The sequence below is a fragment of the Eubalaena glacialis genome, chromosome 6, assembly GCF_028564815.1.
Source record: "Eubalaena glacialis isolate mEubGla1 chromosome 6, mEubGla1.1.hap2.+ XY, whole genome shotgun sequence".
In the NCBI taxonomy this organism is placed as follows: domain Eukaryota; kingdom Metazoa; phylum Chordata; class Mammalia; order Artiodactyla; family Balaenidae; genus Eubalaena; species Eubalaena glacialis.
Window position 1 is genome coordinate 126374924 of NC_083721.1, and position 14677 is coordinate 126389600.

The window sequence follows — 14677 nt, forward strand, 5'->3', positions numbered from 1 at the left end:
TGTTAGCTCTTTTCTAAACGTTTGATAGAATTTGCCTGTGAAGCCATCTGGTCCTGGACTTTTGTTTGTTGGAAGATTTTTAATCACAGTTTCAATTTCATTACTTGTGATTGGTCTGTTCATATTTTCTATTTCTTCTTGGTTCAGTCTTGGAAGGTTATACCTTTCTAAGAATTTGTCTGTTTCTTCCAGGTCATCTATTTTATTGGCATAGAGTTGCTTGTAGTAGTCTCTTAGGATGCTTTGTATTTCTGTGGTGTCTGTTGTTACTTCTTTTTCATTTCCAATTTTATTGATTTTAGTCCTCTCCCTCTTTTTCTTGATGAGTCTTGCTAAAGGTTTACCAATTTTGTTTGTCTTCTCAAAGAATCAGCTTTTAGTTTTATTGATCTTTGCTATTGCTTTCTTTCTTTCTATTTCATTTATTTCTGCTCTGATCTTGATGATTTCTTTCCTTCTACTAACTTTGGGTTTTGTTTGTTCTTCTTTCTCTAGTTGCTTTAGGTGTAAGGTTAGATTCTTTATTTGAGATTTTTCTTGTTTCTTGAGGTAGGATTGTATTGCTATAAACTTCCCTCTTAGAACTGCTTTTGCTGCACCCCATAGGTTTTGGATCATTGTGTTTTTGTTGTCATTTGTCTCTAGGTATTTTTTGATTTCCTCTGATTTCTTCAGTGATCTCTTGATTCTTTAGTAGTGTATTGTTTAGCCTCCATGTGTTTGTGTTTTTTACGTTTTTTCCCCCTGTAATTGATTTCCAATCTCATAGCGTTGTGGTCGGAAAAGATGCTTGATATGATTTCAGTTTTCTTAAATTTACCGAGGCTTGATTTGTGATCCAAGGTGTGATCTTTCCTGGAGAATGTTCCGTGTGCACTTGAGAAGAAAATGTAATCTGCTGTTTTCGGATGGAATGTCCTAGAAATATCAATTAAATCTATCTGGTCTATTGTGTCATTTAAAGCTTGTGTTTCCTTTTTAATTTTCTATCTGGATGATCTGTCCATTGGTGTAAGTGAGGTGTTAAAATCCCCCACTATTATTGTGTTGCTGTCGATTTCCTCTTTTATAGCTGTTAGCATTTGCCATATGTATTGAGGTGCTCCTATGTTGGGTGCATATATATTTATAATTGTTATATCTTCTTCTTGGATTGATCCCTTGATCATTATGTAGTGTCCTTCCTTCTATCTCGTAATATTCTTTATTTTAAAGTCTATTTTATCTGATATGAGTATTGCTACTCCAGCTTTCTTTTGATTTCCATTTGCATGGAATATCTTTCCATCCCCTCACTTTCAGTCTGTATGTGTCCCTAGGTCTGAAGTGGGTCTCTTGTAGACAGCATGGGTCTTGTTTTTGTATCCATTCAGCAAGCCTGTTTCTTTTGGTTGGAGCATTTAATCCATTCACGTTTAAGGTAATTATCGATATGTATGTTCCTATGACCATTTTCTTAATTTGGGGGGGTTTGTTTTTGTAGGTCCTTTTCTTCTCTTGTTTTCCCACTTAGAGAAGTTCCTTTAGCATTTGTTGTAGAGCTGGTTTGGTAGTGCTGAATCCTCTTAGCTTTTGCTTGTCTGTAAAGCTTTTGATTTCTCCATCAAATCTAAATGAGATCCTTGCCGGGTAGAGTAATCTTGGTTGTAGGTTCTTCCCTTTCATCACTTTAAGTATATCATGCCACTCCCTTCTGGCTTGTAGAGTTTCTGCTGAGAAATCAGCTGTTAACCTTATGGGAGTTCCCTTGTATGTTATTTGTCGTTTTTCCCTTGCTGCTTTCAATAATTTTTCTTTGTCTTTAATTTTTGCCACTTTGATTACTATATGTCTCGGCGTGTTTCTCCTTGGGTTTATCCTGTATGGGACTCTCTGCGCTTCCTGGACTTGGGTGGCTATTTCCTTTCCCATGTTAGGGAAGTTTTCGACTATAATCTCTTCAAATATTTTCTCTGGTCCTTTCTCTCTCTCTTCTCCTTCTGGGACCCCTATAATGCGAATGTTGTTGCGTTTAATGTTGTCCCAGAGGTCTCTTAGGCTGTCTTCATTTCTTTTTGTTCTTTTTTCTTTAGTCTGTTCCACAGCAGTGAATTCCACCATTCTGTCTTCCAAGTCACTTATCCGTTCTTCTGCCTCAGTTATTCTGCTGTTGATTCCTTCTAGTGTAGTTTTCATTTCAGTTATTGTATTGGTCATCTCTGTTTGTTTGTTCTTTAATTCTTCTAGGTGTTTGTTCTTTAATTCTTCTAGGTCTTTGTTAAACATTTTTTGCATCTTCTCGACCTTTACCTCCATTCTTTTTCCGAGGTCCTGGATCATCTTCACTGTCATTATTCTGAATTCTTTTTCTGGAAGGTTGCCTATCTCCACTTCATTTAGTTGTTTTTCTGGGGTTTTATCTTGTTCTGGTACATAGTCCTCTGCCTTTTCATTTTGTCTGCTTTTCTGTGAATGTTGTTTTCGTTCCACAGGCTGCAGGATTGTAGTCTGGTGGAAAAGGCTATCTAAGAGCCTTGTGCAAGCTTCCTGATGGGAGGGACTGGTGGTGGGTAGAGCTGGGTGTTGCTCTGGTGGGCAGAGCTCAGTAAAACTTTAATCTGCTGTCTGCTGATGGATGGGGCTGAGTTCCCTCCCTGTTGGTTGTTTGGCCTGAGGTGACCCAGCACTGGAGCCTACAGGCTCTTTGGAGGGGCTAATGGCGGACTCCAGGAGGGCTCATGTCAAGGAGTACTTCCCAGAACTTCTGCTGCCAGTGTCCTTGTCCCCACGATGAGCCACAGCCACCCCCCGCCTCTGCAGGAGACCCTCCACCACCAGCAGGTAGGTGTGGTTCAGTCTCCTATGGGGTCACTGCTCCTTCCCCTGGGTCCCAATGCTCTCACTACTTTGTGTGTGCCCTCCAAGAGTGGAGTCTCTGTTTTCCCCAGTCCTGTCGAAGTCCTGCAATCAAATCCCACTAGCCTTCAAAGTCTGATTCTCTGGGAATTCCTCCTCCCATTGCTGGACCCCCAGGTTGGGAAGCCTGACGTGGGACTCAGAACCTTTACTCCAGTGGGTGAACTCCTGTGGTATAATTGTTCTCCAGTTTGTGAGTCACCCACCCAGTGGTTATGGGATTTGATATTATGGGGATTGCGCCCCTTATACCATTTCATTGTGGCTTCTCCTTTGTCTTTGGACGTGGGGTATCTTTTTTGGTGAGTTCCAGTGTCTTCCTGTTGATGATTGTTCAGCAGTTAGTTGTGATTCCGGTGCTCTCGCAAGAGGGAGTGAGCACATGTCCTTATACTCTGCCATCTTCTGCCTATTCACCGAAACTCTTTTTTTTTTTTAATTAACTTTTTTCAGTCCTGAGTTTTCTTCAAATGCTTCAGGTTAAAATTTTTTTCAACATATTTGATCAGTGGTTGTGTTTAGCCTGTTTTCTAAAACAACTGTAAATGATAGCTCCTCCATTTTCGTTGTTTCAAATTCACTTTGTTCTAAAAAAAAATCTTGAGTTGTTTTCTTTCTTCTGTCACTGTGTCTCTCAGGGAGGCTTCTGCCAACTAACCTCAGATCAGGGTGTGTGCCAATTAGTAATATAAACCATGAGTCCCTGCACTTGGTAACTGTTTGAGGGCTCATCACGAGTAAGGCATTGTGCTAGTTGCTGAATTGAATATAAAGATGCATCAGAACAGCAGCCCTCCAGGAATTTACAGTCTCATAATGCAAGTATCTAAATTAGTCTGCATTCACTCAGCACCAAATATAACTTTTATTGTGGCACTTGCTACTTGTGTTAATGGTTCTTAGCAATTATTTATGGCACAAAATAGATTAAGAGCCACAGAATGGTACACTGTGTTAGAGAGGTTTAAGACAGTTCATTTACAATACTGCATTCTTGTTTTCCCTCTCTTTCTCCTTTTACTGTTGATAGAGCTAAAACAAATGTAAGTCACCGCAAGTGAATGTTGAAACATGTGCTATTACTTGAGATCAGCATTATATATCGTCTTCTACCATGTTATGAGTTAATGATGCCACATTCACTTTGTGATCTTCTCCCCTCTTTGTTCTTCAGCTACACCAGCCTTTAACACATCATGCCCCATCCTGCCTTAGCACCTTTGGACATATAATACATTTTGTTGGGAATGTTCACCCTCCTTGTTTGTTCCTACTTATCCTTCGGAGCTCAGTTCTGTTGTCACTTTTCAAAGAAGGCTTTCCTGACCTCCCAGACTAGGCAGAGTCTCCCCGTTAAGACACTCATGGTACCCTTTATTTCACCTTCATAGGACTTATTCCTTTTGTAAGTAAGCAATTGAGTAATTGATTATTTGTTTGACTTCCCTGGTAGAAAATATATTCTCATAAGGGCAACGATGCCATGTCTCTGTTCACAGCAGTATCCCCAGCTTCTGGCAGAAATTGCTGTATAAATATTTGATGAACCAGTGAAAAAATCAGATTTAAGTGTGTAAGTAGATGCTGTTGTAGAATGGCTCCAAAGAATCATATATCAATAGATTTCATTTCTGACAAACCCAATCTGATAGTTCTCGTTAGCAGAGCAGCGTTTATTCATTTATCAAATACCTCTTTCGTATCTGGGCTAGGTGGTGAGAATCTGAAAGTGAATTCACTGTTCCCTCAGGAGGCTCACAGTCTAGTGTTAGATACAGACGTGTACATAGTGAGGGTGCAGCTGACAGACGTCTGCTCTGCAGGACTGCTTTATACCTTAATGAGGGAGCCATAGGGGGTGACTGAATAGCCTAGAAGTGGGAGTTAGGGAACGTTTCACAGAGCCAAGTCTCGAAGGATGAGTAGGAGTTCCCTTAGTGGGGAGAGCAAATCACTGGCAGAGGCGGGAGATGCAAGAGCATGGTGCGTCTGAAGCATCTAAAGGACTCTGGAGGGAATTCCCTGGCAGCCCAGTGGTTAGGACTCCACCCTTTCACTGCTGAGGGTGCGGTTCAGTGTCTCATCGGGAAACTAAGATCCTGCAAGCTGTGCAGTGCAGCCAAAAAAACTAAAAATAAACAAGATAAAGGGCTCTGGAATTCAAGCAGTGACATCGGGAAGGCACCACACCCAAGTGCTCTGACTCCTTCCTGACTCTAACCTCCCCTCTGACCAACCCTCCTCCTATTATCTGTGCTGCATCCACCCCGCGGCCTGCTTCTAGAACGCTCCCCACCGATTCCTGCCTTCAGGCTTTGTGCCTGCTGCTCCCCCTGCCTGGAGCTCTGTTACCCAAGATCTTCCCTTTCTCATCATTTGGAACTCACCTCAAAGAGCACTTCTTCTAAGGGACCTTCCCTGACCATTTTATTTACCTGTAACTTTACCATTTTATTTTCTTCATATCACTCATCACTCAAATTTTTCATATCTAAAATCACTTCATGTCTAAAATTTTTATTTACTTATTTACACATTTTTAGAATTACATGTCTCCCATAGGAGTAAGAAGTTCCATGAGTGTTGGGACTTTCGTCTGCCCTGTCCTCACGGCGTCCTTCACACCGAGAACAGTACCTGGCACATAGTAGGCACTCAAGGCTTTGATTGCGATGAACCTGGAGAGGAAGGCAGGGACCCAGACCAGAGAAGGCCATTGGTTGTGGTAAAGAGTTTACCCCTTATAAGCAGTGGGAAACTCAAAAGCTGTTAAGCAGGAGAGCAGTGTGACCAAATTTATATTTTAGAAAGAGTATTCTTAAAGCAGCATGGACAGTGGGTTTGAGGGGAATGAGGCTGAAACTGGAAGTCTCTTTGAAAGCTATTGCTTATTCAGGTCTCTGATCTCATATCAAAAAGACACCTCAGGGACTTCCCTGGCGGTCCAGTGGTTAAGACTCTGCACTTCCAGTGCAGGGTGCGCGGGTTCAATCCCTGGTTGGGGAAACTAAGATCCTGCATGCCACGTGACCAAAAAATAATAATAATAATAATAATAAAATAAAATAAGATAAAATACTTTAAAAAAAAATGCTGTTAAAAAAAAAAACAACTCACCCCCAGTTACTCTATTCCTTTACCATGCCAATGTTTTCATAACATTGTCATTGTATGAAATAATATTTTTTATTAACTCATTTGTTTCTCACCCCCCATTAGAATGTAAGCTCCAGGGACTTTAAGGGCTCTCTCTGAGGACTTAAGATGAACCCCCCACCCCGCTCCTCCCTCCCGCACCCCCTGCCAAGTTTTTGGCTGAAGCCCCTGAAGGATACCACTGGCCTCAGGTGTGACACACTGGAGGAAGAGGAGCAGCAAGTTTGGTTAGACGTGTTGCATTTGAGATGGTGTGGGCAGTCTTGGGAGGTATGAGGCAGGCCGCTGTCTATGTGTGAGGGGATGGAATTTAAGTGAGAGGCTGGCCCCAGAGATGAGGATTGGGAGGGTCTATGAGTGTGGGTCAAATTGCTCTCAATAGAGAGCAGCTAGTTGAAAAGAGAAGGGGACCACGGATGCAGCCCCCAGCAAATACCAGCATGTACCTGGCAGTCAAAGGAAGAAAAATCTGCAGAGCAAACGAGGAAGGTGTGCTTAGAAAGGCAGGAGGAGAAACAGTACAGCGATACCATGGAAACTTAGGAAAGTGACAGTTCTAGGAAGGAGGAAGTGATTGTCTGGAGCCAATATTGCAGAAAGGTCAAGTCAGATGGAAAAGGATCCTGTAAATCTGGGAATTAGAAATACATTGGTGGGAATTCCTTGGAGATCCAGTGGACTTGGCGCTTTCACTGCTGAGGGCGAGGGTTCAATCCCTGGTCGGGGAACTAAGATCCCGCAAGCCACTCAGCCAAAAAAAAAAAAAAAGCAATACTAAATAAATAAATAACTCCATTGATGACCGTAGTGAATGTAATTTTCATGAATGATTGGGAATCTAAATTGCATTTGAATTGTATGTAGTTGAGATAGTAGGAAGTGATACGGAAACCCTGAGAGGGCTTAGTTGGGTGGGGAGGCATCGTGGGTCAAAGATGGGGAGATTTAAGCAAGTTTAGAGAAGACAGTTGCAGGAATGTTTGCGAAATGAAGTGATAGAAGAGACAGGAAGGCATGGATAAAGAGAGTACAGGTGGAGGTGCCAGCCTTAGACTTGGAGAGGGAAAGCTTCTCCTCTGACCCGAGAGAGATGCACCATCGCTGTAGGTGTAGCTGGAGGAGTAGGGAGTTGAGGAAAGTCATTCCCTATGTCCTTACTTCCCTTGAGAAACAGGAGGCAAGTGGTGGCCTAGGGCTTGAGAAATCTAGTGAAAAGTTAGATGTGCCATTGGTGGGGAGTGGAGAGGAAACTAGTTAGGGACAAGAGAGAGACTTTCATAATTTTAAGTGACTTTGAGAGAGCAGACGAGCTTGTATCTCATAGGTATGGTACCAATTCACAAGGCTATGGGACTTTCCTCCAACTCCTCTCAATGGTTCTGACATTGAAAATGAATCCAGAAGAAAGTTAGATTAATCCCAGATTAGGTATTGAAAAGGTACATAGTTAACTTGTAAGTCAAGGGGTAGAGAGTGACATCACTAAAATAGTGGAGTGGGAAGGTATAGGGGTTGGTCCCTCCACCAAAGCAACTGTTGATTTGGAGAGATTGGAATAAGCTCTTTCAGAACTCTGGAACCTGATCCAACCTTATAACAGCTAGGGGACTGCTGGATAAAGGTAGAGGCTGCTATCCTTGGGTAAGAGAGGACATGTGCAAACCAGCCACCAGCCTCTATTCTTCAGCCCTACTGCACATGTGGGGAAAGCGGCCCTCATTCCAGGAATGAGGGCTGAGAACTTTGTCCTACCAAAATGTGTGCCTATGTACTTTGGTAGATTTTGCAATGCCCAGCAGAATTGGCACAGGTGCTTACCTAGGTTCTGGCCCTCTCAGCTGCAGTTGCTTTCTTTGGCAGCGTCTATTGAAAGATTTAAAGGGCCAGTATCTTTTGGGGGTTTGCGAGGCCACACATTTTAGAAAATGTTTGTCACATCACTAGCCGATCACAGAGAAAACATAACAGACGTTTCAGAAACTTCAGCGACCACACACCAACGAGGAATACATACTTTGCCAAAGTAGTTTGGAAAAGTCACAAACTGACAGCTCCAGCCCTCAGCCAGGAAGAACTGGCAATCCCTGAGGAGTGGGAAAACCAGATTTCTAGAGTTATTACACTTATTTTCAGAGGAATAAAAGTTTAAAAAACTCACTTACCTGAGTTAAGTAATTAGTCAACTTAAGGAATGTTTGAATTTATCTGTTAAAAACTGAAATTATACATTAAGGTATAATATTACACATTATAAAAACTGTATAAAACCATACATGCCTTCAGGATTCATGCCTTTCCTTAAAACCTTTTCAACTCCTTTAATTACTCTGTCTTTCCTGTAAACAGCACCTCCCAGTATTCAGCCTCACAAGTTATTAAAGCAAAGTACATTTTTATATCTTAATCTAACAAAAAGAAAAATCAATGTGTGTGAGATTATGGCAGATTTGTTTCACTCATGCATTACTCTCATATTCTATAATATATTCATGTTTGCTTTCATCTAAAATTAATGTCTCCAAATACTTATTAAGGAAAACTGTTGTTCCAAACACTGCCCATGCACAATCTGGAAGGGGCAGCCTAGCTGAGAAGGCATTTAACTGTGTGGCATTAAAAGTGTGAAAACAATCAATGTGCAATATTGATTATAAGAGCAAATATTGCAGGTTTCATCACATTTGAGGAGCTGGAAAATGATCTTACTCTTTGACTTAGTAATCTCACACTTAGGAGCGAAGGAGATTTGGGGGAAATAACTCAACAGCAGTGCCTCAAAACGTAACCTTTGGAAATAGGGTCATTGCAGATGTAATTATTTAAATTAGGATGAGATCATAATGCAGGATGAGGTGGACTCCTCATCAAATATGACTGGTTTCCTCATATGAGGACTGCCATGTGAAGACAGACATAGGGAGAACACCATGTGAAGAAGGAAAGATTGCTGCAAACTACCAGATCCTCCCAGGCAAGGGAAGATCCCCTTATAGGTTTCAGAGGGAGGACGGCCCTGCTAACACCATGATTTTGGACTTCTAGCCTCCAGAACCGTGAGACAATACATTGCTATTGTTTTAGTCACCCAATTTGTGACCTTTGTTATGGCAATCCAAGGAAACTAATACGGTGGTCACTGGGTTTTAAACCAGGGAGCCATGACCAGACAATAGGGAAAGAACAGTCTTTTCAACAAATGATGCTGAGAAAACTGGGCATCCACTTGCAAAAGGAAGAAGTTGGACTCTTATCATACACCACATACAAAAATTAACTAAAAAAAATGGATCAAACACTAACTTTAAAAGAGAAAACTATAAAACTCTTAGAAGAAAACAGGAAATCTCCATTACTGTGGATTTAGCAATGACTTCTTTTTTTTTTTTTAATTTATTAATTTACTTTATTTTTGGCTGCATCGGGTCTTCACTGCTGCCCTGTGGGCTTTCTCTAGTTGCGGCGAGCAGGAGCTACTCTTCGTTGCAGTGCATGGGCTTCTCATTGCCGTGGCTTCTCGTTGCAGAACACAGGCTCTAGGAGCACAGGCTTCAGTAGTTGTGGCTCGTGGGCTCAAAGAGCGCAGGCTCAGTAGTTGTGGCTTGCGGGCTCCAGAGCACAGGCTCAATAGTTGTGGCTCATGGGCCCAGCTGCTCGGCGGCATGTGGCATCCTCCCAGACCAGGGCTCGAACCTGCGTCTACCACATTGGCAGGCAGATTCCCAACCACTGCGCCACCAGGGAAGCCCCAGCAATGACTTCTTAAATGACATCAAAAGTACAGCTAACAGGGACTTCCCTGGCAGTCCAGTGGTTGGGATTTTGCGCTTCCAAAGAAGGGGGTGCAGGTTCGATCCCTGGTCAGGGAACTAAGATTCCGCATGCCGCACGGCCAAAATGAGATTTAAAAAAAAAAAAAAGAAAAAGTGCAGCTAACAAATGAAAAAAAGAGATAAGTTGAATTTTATCAAAATTAAAAACTTTTGTGCATCAAAGAATACTCTCAAGATACTTTCATCTATTTATGATGAGTAATTTTTCTTTAATTTTCTTAACTATTGGAACTGTCCAAAGTAGAAACTGAGAATAGCCCTAAATTTAATACAGAATAATAAGAAATAAAGTCGTGCTGAAATTATTTTGACATAACATATAATTTGCATTTTAAAAATGTCTGAAAAAATTTATAGCCATTGATATCTTAAATCTACAGTTAGATATCTGAAAACTGACTGAAGCATGTAATATGGAAGGTATGTGTCTTGGTATGTTTGGTTTGTAATTTAAGATGGAGGACTAAAACAATAGGAGAGGGACTTCCCTGGTGGCACAGTGGTTAAGAATCCACCTGCCAGTGCAGGGGACACAGGTTTGAGCCCCAGTTCAGGAAGATCCCACATGCTACGGAGCAGCTAAGCCCGTGTGCCACAACTACTGAGCCTGCGCTCTGGAGCCCGCAAGCCACAACTACTGAGCCCACGTGCCTAGAGCCTGTGCTCCACAACAAGAGAAGCCACCGCAGTGAGAAGCCTGTGCACCGCAACGAAGAGTAGACCCCTCTTGTTGCAACTAGAGAAAGCCTGTGCGCAGCAACGAAGACCCAACACAGCCAAAAATAATTAAAAATAAATAAATAAATAAATTTATTAAAAAATAACAATAGGAGAATCACTTCTCTGATTTGTAGTAATGAGAATAGTGATCGTTTGGATCACTAAAGGAAAAAGAAGTACCATGTTCATGATATATGTGAATGTATGTGAATGCTGTGATCCCATTAATAAAGGTGAAATGTATGTGATGTATGTGAATGCTGTGATCCCATTAATAAAAGTGAAAAACAGAAAGAAAAAAAAAAGGACACTTTAAAGTAAGTGAAAACTCATAAAATGGGAGAAAATATTTGCAAATCATATATTTGATAAAGAATTAATATCCAGAGAATATAAATAACTGACAGCTCAGCAACAACACCAAAGCCTAAACCTAATTCATAAATGGACAAAGGGTTTAAATAATATTCAAATGGTCAACTAGCACATGAAAAGATGCTCAATATCATTAGTCACTGGGGAAATGCAAATCAAAACCACAATGAGATACCACTTCACATCTCCCAGGATGGCTATAATTTTTAAAATGTAAACTAACAAGTGTTGGTGAGGATATGGAAAAATTGAAACTCTTACATACTGGTTGCTGGAATGTCAAATGGTGCAGCCGCTGTGGAAAACGGTTTGGCAGTTCCTCAGAAACTAAACATAGGGGACTTCCCTGGTGGTGCAGTGGTTGAGAGTCCGCCTGCCAATGCAGGGGACACGGGTTTGAGCCCTGGTCCGGGAAGATCCTACGTGCCGCGGAGCAGCTAAGCCCGTGCACCACAACTGCTGAGCCCACGTGCTGCAACTACTGAAGCCCGTGAGCCTAGAGCCCGTGCTCCGCAACAAGAGAAGCCACCGCAATGAGAAGCCCTCGCACCACAGCAAAGAGTAGTCCCCGCTCGCCACAACTAGAGGAAGCCCCCGTGCAGCAATGAAGACCCAACACAGCCAAAAATAAATAAATAAATAAATAAAAAAGAAACTAAACACATAATTATCATATGACCCAACAATTCTAATCCTAGGTATATACCCAAAGAAATTGAAAACAGGGACTCAGATATTTGTACAGCAGTGTTTATAGCAGCATTATTTACAGTAGGAAGAAGGTGGAAACAGCCCAAGTGTTTGGAAATAGTGCTGATGGTTACACAACATTAATGCCACTGTACTGTGCACTTAAAAATGGTTGAAATGGTAAATTTTATGTTATGTATATTTTACCACAATTTAAAAAAGAGAGAGTCAAGGGATAGAGAGTGTGTGAAGGCAAGTTATTAAAGTGATAGACCATGTAAGTAAGCCTAGTAGGAAAGTAAGCCTAGGAGGGGTCGGTAAGAAGGAAAGGGAATGTTTGAGGGATTAAAGGATGCAGTAAGTTTGAAGGGAAGGTATTTAGGGAGTAAGATTGAGAGAACTGAAATAATAGCAAGAAGTATTGACTGATATATTAGAATGTTAGGATTTCTTTTTCTTTTTGGTTAATTTGCCTTATTTATTTATTTATTTTTTAGCAAATTGGGATTGCAATATATGTAAAGTTTTTATCCTGATTTTTTTCCCTTTAATATTATACTGTGGGCATTTCCCTGTCATTAACCTGTTTTTTTGTGTGTTTCAGGTGTATAGCAAAGTGATAGAATTTGGTGGTAGAATGTTTCCAGGTGATAGAGTTGAGGATGTAACCATGGGTGAGGACTGCTTAAAAAGAGTGGGAAATGACAGTCTTGGGAATTGTGGTCACAGTCACACAGGAGGAGGCCTAGAGGGAACACAGAAGGCCAGCCTGGGCTGGATGTTGAAGCTGAGTGGATGGCAGTGGTTGATTTGTAGGAGCCTCAAAGGAAAAAGAGTTTATTTCTACTCTATTTCTTAGTGCTGTGCTTTTATTGTAGTATTGACCCAGAGTTTGTTGAATTTCTTTTTCTTGGACAAATTTTGGAATGCCTGGGTAGGTTGCCAGTCAGGGGCTGAACCAGTCCTAAAGTTGAGAGGTATAAAACAGGCTCAGGGGTTTCCCTGGTGGTGCAGTGGTTAAAAATCAGCCTGCCAATGCAGGGGACACAGCTTTGAGCCCTGGTCCGGGAAGATCCCACGTGCCACGGAGCAACTAAGCCCGTGCGCCACAACTACTGAGCCTGCGCTCTAGACCCTGCGAGCCACAACTACTGAAGCCCGCATGCCACAACTACTGAAGCCCGCATGCCACAACTACTGAAGCCCACGCGCCTAGAGCCTGTGCTCTGCAAAAAGAGAAACCATCACAATGAGAAGCCCGTGCACCGCAATGAAGAATAGCCCCCGCTCGCTGCAACTAGAGAAAGCCCACGTGCAGCAACAAAGACCCAACGCAGCCAAAAATAAATAAATAAATAAACTTATAAAGAAAAAAAAACAGGCTCAGGCTACATTTTAGCTCTTCTGTAGGTACAGAAGTTTTTATCTGATTGTGTATATTAAGATAAGTACAATGAAAAGAGAAAGTACTGGCTTCTTTTTCTTGCTTTTAAAATTGTATAAGCAAGTCTTTGAAGGCTTTTCATCAGTTTTGTTTTTGGAAGTATACACATTGTAATGCTTCAAAAAGAATAGTTTTTGGATAGAATCTGATCTAAAATTTTATACTGTACATCACATAATTGTTACAAAGTGTGTTCAATTTATCAAATCAAAGAGAAGAAGGCATTCAGAAAGCCCCAATTAATTAAATCATATGTTGAAATTACAGTTTGGCTTCTAATTTTGTTTTCTCTTGTGACAGATCTTTTACATAATATAGTCTCTGATTTATATTGAGTCTCAAAATACTGTTTCCATTTTTCTTAGGAAAACGGGAAAGCATTTCCACAACTTCATTAGTTGGCAAGACCTAAGAGCTATTGAACTTGTAAAATCTTGGAATAGTTCTCTTTTAATGAAGGTAATCTTTTTCTTATGTTCTGTGATTTGGATGTTACTGTTTTTCCTGTAAATGTCCTTTAGCCGTAGGCAGAACTGTATCATCTACTGATGATGTCTTAGGACATTAAGAAGAGAATACACACATGCACACTCCCCACCCCAGTGAAATTTAATAGTAGTCACCCAAGGGCGTGGTGGTGGACTGAAGTCCTTAACAGCTGCACGTCAGGAACCGCTGAGGAGGTTTGGGGTGGACCAGAGGTTCACAAGTTAGTGAGAATTCATTCCCCTTCCTGGAGAAATCGAAAAAATACAGACTATGTCCAGAAAAGATACAAACTATGTCCAGATTTTATCATCTTTTGTCATAAAAAGGGTTAATGGATATTGAGATAGATAACTAGCTGACTGCCACAAGCTTTCACCATGATGCCTGGCAAATGATGATGCTGATGACGACAGTGACAGCAGTAGTAGCATCTCACTCCGAAGTGTGAGACTACCGAGTTAAAGAGCGAGACAATTTTCCAGCTCCTCAAATATGGTGAAACCTGCAATATTTGGTCTTACAATCAATATTGCATATGGATTGTTTTAATGCTTCTAATGCCGCACAGTTAAATGCCTTCTCAGTTAGGCTGCCCCTACCAGATGGCGCATGGGGAGTATCCGGAGCATCAGTTTTCCTTGATAAGTGTTCGGAGACATTAATTTTATATGAAAACAAACTTGAATACATTATAGAATATGACAGCAATGCACGAGTGAAACAAATCTGCCATAGGCTCACCCACAATGATTTTTTTTGTTAGTTTAATATATAAAAATGCACCTTGCTTTAATAACTTGTGAGGCTGAATACTGAGAGGTGCTGTTTATGGGAAAGATAGAGTAAGAGAGTTGAAAGTGGTTATAAGGAAATATTGTGAACTTTGAATGATATAATTTAAAATTATACTATTTATAATGTGCAGTGTTATACTTTAATATATAATTTTAGTTTTTAATAGGTCAAGTCATTAGATGTTCCTTAAGTTAGTCAGTGAGGTGTTTGATAAAACTTTTATTCCTTTTAAAATTAATTGTGAAAACATTTATTTCTGTAGTATAAGCCCCAGATCTCAAAT

General features: G+C 41.0%; 1 protein-coding gene across 1 annotated transcript in view; it reads left to right on the plus strand.

Annotated features, from left to right (window-relative positions):
- GK5 (glycerol kinase 5) overlaps window positions 1-14677 on the plus strand; it is a 75613-nt gene that overhangs the window by 23573 nt on the left and 37363 nt on the right. The window contains exon 4 of the mRNA XM_061193604.1: window positions 13476-13569. Coding sequence (XP_061049587.1) covers window positions 13476-13569 — 94 coding nt within the window. The remainder of the gene's footprint in view (window positions 1-13475; window positions 13570-14677) is intronic.